Source organism: Apis dorsata, unplaced genomic scaffold (genome assembly GCF_000469605.1).
Source record: "Apis dorsata unplaced genomic scaffold, Apis dorsata 1.3 scaffold_142, whole genome shotgun sequence".
Classification (NCBI taxonomy): Eukaryota; Metazoa; Arthropoda; class Insecta; order Hymenoptera; family Apidae; genus Apis; species Apis dorsata.
In genome coordinates this window covers 633110-642373 of record NW_006263433.1, presented here as the reverse complement: position 1 = coordinate 642373, position 9264 = coordinate 633110, and the positions used below count along the sequence as shown (strand labels likewise).

Here is a 9264-nt window from a genome sequence, read left to right as displayed (position 1 = left end):
AAATTTATGTATATATGTATATATATTTTTTCATCTATATTATATAATTTATTTTAAAAAAATTAGTATTTTGAATATTAAATAAAAAATAAATAAGTGTGTATAAAAATCTATTATAAATATATTTAATTTGCTATTTTGATACAATTTTACTATTGTAAGTATACTTTTTATAATACTTAAATATATGAGAAACTTATAAATAAAAAATTGTTTATGTTATATAAATGATTTTAAACATAAATAAAGTTTATTGAAATTATAAATAAAAAAATTATTTTTAACATTATGTTTAATTTAAGATCAAATAAATAATATTTGTTTTAAAATAAACAATTATTAGTAAAATTTCATAATTTCAATGATTTCTAAAAGTTATTTTCTATAACTATATTTTGTTTCTTAAAATAATTGTTTCAATTTCTTCATATATTAACAAAAAATAATATTTATGCCAATATATTTTATATAAAATGTAATTTTATTTTATTTAAACATATGATTTATGTAAACTTATTAAATCTGTATTATAAAAAAACTTTTATTTTTTACACAAAAAATAAACTATTATTGACATAATGAAATCGTAATGTATATGTACAACACGTGTTAAGTTTGCCCTGACAATGAACGCGGAATAAAAGCACTTCTGTCCATGTGGGTGTAGTAACATGTAGGCTATTTTGACGGGGGGGATCACGTGATTAAATACTTAGCCGTCGCCACCCCGCCATCACGGCTGTCGTCCGATCAACCGATACTATGCCACAACCCATAGATACGCAGACAGAACCATTTCACATCCTTTGGAAGCGAACGCGATTAACCGAGCTGATCTGTAACGTGCATACATATATACATGTATATATCACACACTGGTTTGATAGATAGGAAAGTACGATAGATACGAAACTGCTAACGTGGTAGGCACACAGCACGGTAGGAGGCCGAGCGTTATGCTGGCTTGGTGGAAAAAGCGGTGTTAGTAAGGAATATAGTGAACTTCGCTTGACGACATGATACTTGTGAAAGAGTATCAGAATTCGTGTAAAGTTTATGATAATTATACGTAGTTAAGCAAAAATATGAGTGCTCAAGACAATTATATACACAAGCATACATATATAAAATTGTATGTAATTAAGAGTACAATGCTCTGTATGGTTATAAAAGTACACAATGATACGCGTATACTCCTTTAAGAGTCTTATGCTATCTTCTTGTGTTTACATACGCGTACAGTTATAGTGTATGTGTATAGGTGTGTAAAAAAAAAAAGAAGCAAGGTGGAGTATTTGTACCACAAAAAAAGACATACTGTAGGAGGGTGGGAAGGAGAGCGGGAGTGAGGGAGGGATAGAGAATACACGCATGCAATCGACGAGAACGTCTTGTCATGAGAAGTGCGAGTATAAACATTAACATTGAATTGAACTAACGTATCGTCAACGAATGATTGCAGTGCATATAATTAACATTGGTTTGACATTGTTTGCAATTGACATTGTATGATGCCATGAAAAATAATATCTTTTTGAGTGGTTCTTCATTTCTCACTCCGTGTGCGATCAATATTACTCGGTTGTGGTATACTGAGTCGATCCATTGTCTAACAGTGTCACTCATCATGGTGATAATATTCATCAATCGAACGTATTATCAATTTTATTACTGCAACAAATAGCATTAATAACATAGTTATTGATTTATTGTTGGTGATCGTCATAGTGAACGACGGTAACGACGACAGTGTAGTGACAGTGGCGACGACGGTGGCGGTGACTGTGACGGCGGCGGCAGCGACAGTGGTGGTAGAAATAGCTGTGGCGGTGGCGGTCGAATGGCGGTCGCGGTAGCGATCGTGATAGCGATTGTAGCGACGATAGAAACGATAATATCAAAGACAGTGAGGATAGAAACGAACAATAGTGATAACCAAATTCACGAAACAATGAATATGCATTATTTGAGGAAATATATAACTCGTATTAAAATAACATGAAAGATGAAAAAATATGCAAATGAAATCAGCAAAAGGTAGAGAAAGAAAAAGCAATCGCGAATAATCGTGTTTCGTTCAAAGTGTTTGTAAAGAATTTTTAAGAAAACGAATAAAGTGTGATAAATGGAAAATTGAATAAGAATAAGATATCTTAATTATACAAACTCATTCAAAGTGGCATAAACTCGTTCAAGAACGAATTATCATGTACATGGAAGCAACATTGCAATGGACAATAGATTGCGGATAATAGTCAGATCGTTGAGTTGAATATAATATTACAGCAAGGGTAATAGACATAGAAAAAGACACATGAACGGGTTAAGCTTGCTCTCGATTCGCGTGCTAAAAGAGAACGCATTGGCTAAAATGAACACTTTATACTTTTCCTTACTTAGTGCTATTTTTCTCTTATATATCAGAAATATGTGCTAAATGAACAATACTTCGATTAAGAGTGGCAAAGTGAACGCATGTAAGTTTCTTATATTGTGGATGTAAATACATCTGTATTATGAATTGTACAAAATAGCGTAGTATGTTACAAGTTGTCTCGAAAATTTCATACAACGATCGAATCTGTTTTATTCTCTTGACTCTTTTCATATACCATAAAAATAATGGAGACATTATTACCCGGCAATACGAACAATCAATCGTATAGCCCGCAATTGAAGACCGTCTTAAAGACATATCAATTATCAGCTGTGAAAAGTTTACAGGGTCCGAGTTCGGCCCTGCTTGGTATGGACTGCAAAAGTCTATTACAAGAACAAACACCTTGTTACTCTCCTTCAAACCGGTCGAGTAATTGTGCCATTGATTCAGTATCAGAGCAGATTTCAATAAAAGATCCTGAAAAGGATAATTCATCTATAGCACCCATCAGGCCTTGTAAAATACGCAGAACGGATCAACCGCTGGAAGATTCAGATGAAGATCCGCAATTGGAACGATCGAAAAACATTTGCGAAAAGAGAGAATTAGAATTTCAAATACCTATCTTAACAGCACCTGACCAAAGTTGTTCTGAAAGATGTGAAACAATTTTAGAAGGCGAAAGAATATCATGTTTTGTTGTAGGGGGCGAAAGGAGGTTATGTTTACCACAAATATTAAATACGGTCTTGCAAGAATTTTCCCTTCATCAAATTAATCAAGTTTGCGATGAATTACAAATTTATTGCTCACGATGTACACGAGATCAGTTAGAGGAACTTAAGCATTCAGGAATTCTGCCGCGCAATGCTCCTTCCTGTGGCCTTATCACTCAAACAGATGCTGAAAGACTTGTCAGTGCTTTACTTTTACGGACAGAATCATGTGATCCTTCTCAAATTGGTCAAACCCAAGATAATATTGAAAAGAAAGTGTGCAAAAATGATAATGATGAAGAATCTATTGTCAAATTTAAGGTGTATCATGAGTGTTTTGGAAAATGTAAAGGCATTTTTGATCCAAGTTTATTTGAATCTGATGATTCAGTGTGCATAGAATGCATTGAATGTGGCTGTCAATTTTCACCTCAACGTTTCGTTAGACATGCTCATAGATCTCTTGAAAATCGTACCTGTCATTGGGGCTTTGATTCTGCAAATTGGCGATCATATCTATTACTTTCACGAGATCAAGAACACTATAATAAATCACTTACTTTATTTCGAGAATTGAAAGAAAAACATCTTAGATTGAGTTCCAAGCGAAAATCAGAGGTATTCTCATATTATTTTCATACTAAAATTATTAAAAAAATTTTCTATATTTTTTATGGATTATTTATTGATAATTAAAAATTTACAAATATAATTGGGAAAAGTAAAAGTTTTATATGTTAAACATAAACTAATATCATGTATGATTCTATAATATTATTATTATTATAATATTTATGTATTGAAAAATAAAACAAAAACAAATAAAGCATTTTTTTCTGCAGCATGATTCAGAAAAATTAAAACGAATTAAGAAAGATATAGGAAGAGAAGATTGCCCTGCAATTTATAATGGAAATGGCTTAGGCATATATCATCCTGTATCACAAGTAGCTAATGCAACTGATCCATATCTACAAATGTCATGGGCAGTTTTTGAATTAGCAGCTAGAGGAGCATCAGCTTTTAGACCATGGAATACTACAAATACATGCAAGCATAAAGATAAGTAAGTATATTAAATAAATACATTTAGATTTATAAAAAAAAATTTTTTTTTATTTATTGACATTTTATATATGTCTATTACTTTTTATAACAGTTCATCATTAGTGCCTGCATATCTTAGTCGTGGTCCACCTGTACTACAACATCCAGAACATGTGGTTCCTCTCTCTGAATGTAAACGTTTTGAACCACATTTTCAACCAAATGTAGCCTTAGCACCTATACCTGCACCATCTGTGCCTGTAGTACTTCCACCATCTGCTCATCATCAGCGGCGACATCATCATGAACATAAACGTTATAATCAACATTCATCAAGTTCTAATGAGAAGAAAGAAATTTTATCAGATAATGTCAAATCTGAGAAAACATCTCCTAGTTCTGGATCTAGTATTGGCGTATATTCTGCATTCCCTTCTTATGAGTCTGGAAATAATCAAAAAGAACTGCCTCATAAACCTAAACAAGAAATTGGTGAAGAAGAAGAAAGTAGTGCTGCTGTAACATCTTCTACAATAAATATAGAACCACCTTTGGCTGAAATTGGAACTTCTTCGCTAGAAAGTGATTCTGATTCTGAAGGAACAGCAGCAATAGATTTAGAAGAAAGGTTGTTAGCCTTGGAAGTACCACAAGATGTTCTGGAGTTAGCACGGCGTATAGTTTCAGAAAATGCACAATTACGACGCCATCGACGTTCAGACGCACGCGAAATATTACGATTACGTAATCAATTGCAAATGCAACAAATACAATCATCTAATGATGGTGATAAAAAGGAGGAACCAGTGAACGCAGCAAGTGCAGCAGATAGCACAGAAGGTAGTGAAGAAACAGAAGCTATATTGCCATCAAATAATAAAGAGTCTGAACCTGTTGTTCTAGCTGTTAGTAAAGAATAAAATTAGTGATTAGAGTTTTTTAAATTATTTAATACAAAACTGCTCAGCAATTTTTTGCAATGCTCATCTTTTATCAGATAAGCATGCATTAAATTTAATAATAGCTATAATGATAATGATAAATTCTAAATAAATAAAAACTGTTTAGGTTATGTGATAAATAGAAAGCCTTTAACGTTGTAATCATTAATTTGAAATTTTTATTGTAATCATATTTCGATTATAACGATTTTAATTAAAATCGAATGTAGATATTGTAATATATAGAAAAATAACATAAGTTAATTAAAATTTATCATGCCATTTAATAACTATACTTAATGGTTTTTAAATAAGTTTTTGTGTATATTAAATATGCACACATCACAAAGATTTTTATGATCATTTGTTTAATTGCTAAATTAAACAGCGATCAGAAAATAAGAGATTAGATTGCTTTCCATTTACTTTTTTTTATAGTTATGATTGCATAATGTAAATATGATCCAAGTATCATAGATGTATGTTTATATTGATAATATTATCATGCAAAATATTGCTAAAGTACAAAAAATCTTTAGGTGCTATATTATTATATTAGGAATGTTCTAAACAGAAATCTAGGTGTATTTCAGCAGTTCGTATTACACCATAATATCAGAAATCTCGATTATATTTTAGTTATGGTCTTTATAGCGTTAAATAATGAAATTTTATTTTTCGCTAATAAACTTAATTTGAGTGATTAAAAATAAAATACGTTAATTATTTATATATTTCAAAATCATTAAATTATATTTAAATAATATTATAATAAATCATTGAAATTTAATTTATATGGAAGATTATTAATTTTTTTATATGTTGAATATTTTTCGTTATCATATAATATGAAATTAATTCTAAATTCTTAAACATAGATTCATTACATTATGAATTGTTAAATGAAAACGAATATTATTATAAAAAAAATATATGAAATCATGTGATTATGTTCTTTTTTTTTTTGGTATGAATATTTATTTGTGACATTGTATCTACATATCATTTTAGTTAAATATAAAATTTAAAAATTTTGACCCTATGGGTTTTGGAAAATTAAATGTGATTTATTAAAAATATTTTTACATGATCAAAAATTAATTTGTATGAAGATAATATAATTAATATTTATAGAAAATTTTGTTTCTAAAATGAAATTATAAGCACAAATGATTTTTATTAAATGTTATTTTCATTTCTGCTCATTGTAGTGGCATGTATATGCAATAATAGAAGCAACACTTTTTTCCAAATATCCTTAAAAAAACCAATACTGATTTAGAGATATACCTAGATATATATTATCTAAGCATGAAAGAACATGAGTATGAAATATAAAGATATAAAAAATATATATATTTATATATGTTTTCAACATATATTTTTTAATCTTATTAATTTTTTCTTAAACGTTTGTGTATTCCTTTATTTTCTTAAATTTTCTTCATTATCTTATTTGTTTCACATAATTCAAAATTTCTGACATTTGCATAATTTGAATATAAATTCTCAAATTTGAATCCAAATTTAAAAAATTCAAGATATAGTATCATATATAAAATGTAAATTTGTTTTTTTAAATTTATAGTTAAATATTTCGAACATATAAAATATTGAAAAAATTAAATATAGAAAGGTTGTTTTATAAGCTTTAAAAGCTTTTTGTATCAAGTATATATTAGAACAATATAATATAAATCTTAAACATATTTACATATGACGTAGCAAAAAAATATTAATTATACAGTTGTGTATTTAAAATATATGTATACACATATTTCGAGACTGTTTCTAAGATCTCGTATCACATACATTTTTCTAACATAATAAGAGTGCCAGTAATTCTTGTATCATAAAGCACAAGGCGTAAAATATTTCCATTTTCAATTTTATTATTCATATCGCTCGCTTTTTAAATACAAGTAAATCATAAATTTTCAAAGCAATCTGTTAGAGAAAAAATTGATAAAGGTGTATAATATAATTGATTATGTAGGATAAATACATTCATTATTATACTCCATATAACACTTGGTCAATATATATGACATGTATGTTACATCGTATTGTTGTAATAATATAAGCATCCCACCTAAGGTGAACAATGTAATAATTTATGATTTTCATATACTCAGTTTATTATGGGTATCTACAATATGTGGTAAATAGTACACGTATAAATCGCATACAATTTAGTTTTTTTGCATATATTTGAGATCTGCGTATAAAGTTTCGATAAGATCATGTAACTGCCATGACTAAAGATTATTTTAATTTTGAATTGTGTGTGTGTGGGTGATGTATTTTAAGTTAAAATGGGAAATTACAAATAAATACATAATATGCGACGCCTGACTTTATTAACATTTATGCACGATACGCAATGCGTTAATGTGGATTTCGTTCGTTCGAATAAATATTATTCTGCCAATTGGCTCTTAATTGATTAGGGTGATTTATAAAAATGAAATGTTATCAGAGTATTCATAAATAAGAAATATCGTTATTGTTATGATATATTTAGTTCAATTTTAAAAAATGAAACGCGTGCGCGAATAATAGTAGTTAGAATAATTATTGCATTATTCTACGCATACGCTCAATATTTTATGCGATATTGTATTCAATATGCGTATATTAATGCATTAATATTTTCAAAACTTGTTCGATTTTCATTTCAAATATTAGGCTATAATAGAATTCTGTGCTCACATTAGACATAGAAATATGAAATATTAATCGAACGAGTTTCAATATCTTGTTTTGTCTTTATCCATGAATCGGAATCCAAGAAAATAAACTATTGAGTGATATAAATAAAGCATTCATTATGTAAAATATTCAAACGCAATAAAATATTATATTCACTGAAAATTATTTCATAGAATTAAACAATCTTATACGTGATATTTATATAAAGTATGCGTAAAATATTGCTTCATGGATGAATTTAATAATAATAACTATTTAATATGTTTATTGATCTTGATAAAATATATAAGTAGGTACACACTTTTTCAAATATAATAGAATGTTTTATTTCAAATTGACTTCGATATCACGATAGATTTGTTTCATCAATGAGATAAATAATATCTAAAAACTATTGATTATTTTAATGAATTAATAATAATATGAAAAAATTTTGTATTTGTATGGGGACGTGGTATATATTATGCTAGTAAGATGTCCCGAGATTCGGGTGTAAATTATCTCGTGCATGTTCTATCAATAGTTTATTTTCTTAACTTATTCTTACTCTTCAATAGATGACATAATAGATTTAGAATAAATGTGTTTCGTATACTACATAATTAATAAATATTTTTAAGAAATTAAATACATAAAAGAAGTGCAATATGAAAGTACAAAATTTAATGTTTCATTTGAATTTTATATATTTTACATCAAAGAAAAAAATTAAAAAGAAAGAATATATGGATGTCTTTTCCAATATTCTAAATTTTCTTAACTATAAGACTTTCGAAAATGTTTTACTATCAAAATCTTTACTATATGTAAGACCATGTCCCTGATGACGTACTTATATAGCGTTGAACTTTTGAATAATATTATCTACTGGTAAAAAAAAAAGCGATTTAGAACCATTTAACGTTATACAATTTTCTAATCACTTTAACGTTATTCTGAATTTTGTATAATCGAATTTCTGTATTCGAACGACGAATTCCATATTCTTATGAATCGATATTTAATGATGGATATGAAGTAGATCCAGTAGTGATCTGATTTTTGGCATAATTGTAGGGTAAATGTACATATAATTATTTTCCAAAAAAAAAAATACTCATTGTTAAATGTATATGAAGCGAAATTGTTATAGATAAGGCTATTATCGTCATTTATATTAATTGAGATAATAAACGACGTTTCGATTAAATAAAATTTTTTCATGTTAATGCTTTGATTTTTTTTTTTTTTTTTAATTTATTCATTACATATATTTCTATATAGCATATAAATTTATATAGCATCTAAAAAATAATAAAACAATTTTTTTTATGGATATTTCATTTTGATTAATTAGATGATATCATTTATTAATTATTTATTATAGTTTATTTTAGAAAATGCTAATTGCAGATAAATTTTGGAAAAACTATTATTATTCACATAATTATTTTAATTTTTTTTTATATGAAAAACTGCAATATTAAAT

General features: G+C 27.8%; 1 protein-coding gene and 1 long non-coding RNA gene across 2 annotated transcripts; one reads left to right on the top strand and one right to left on the bottom strand.

The window, feature by feature from the left end:
* Positions 1–479: 479 nt before the first annotated feature.
* Positions 480–1181, bottom strand: LOC102675362. Its single transcript, XR_421351.2, has 2 exons — positions 914–1181; positions 480–836 (listed from the first exon to the last, which is right to left on the bottom strand). It is a non-coding gene; the product is annotated as an uncharacterized LOC102675362 (long non-coding RNA).
* LOC102675446 (ski oncogene) lies at positions 835–6438 on the top strand. Its single transcript, XM_006613346.2, has 3 exons — positions 835–3714; positions 3939–4162; positions 4256–6438. The coding sequence occupies exons 1-3, from the start codon at positions 2623–2625 to the stop codon at positions 5061–5063; spliced, it is 2124 nt and encodes a 707-aa protein (XP_006613409.1). The 5' UTR covers positions 835–2622; the 3' UTR covers positions 5064–6438.
* The last annotated feature ends 2826 nt before the right edge of the window (positions 6439–9264 follow it).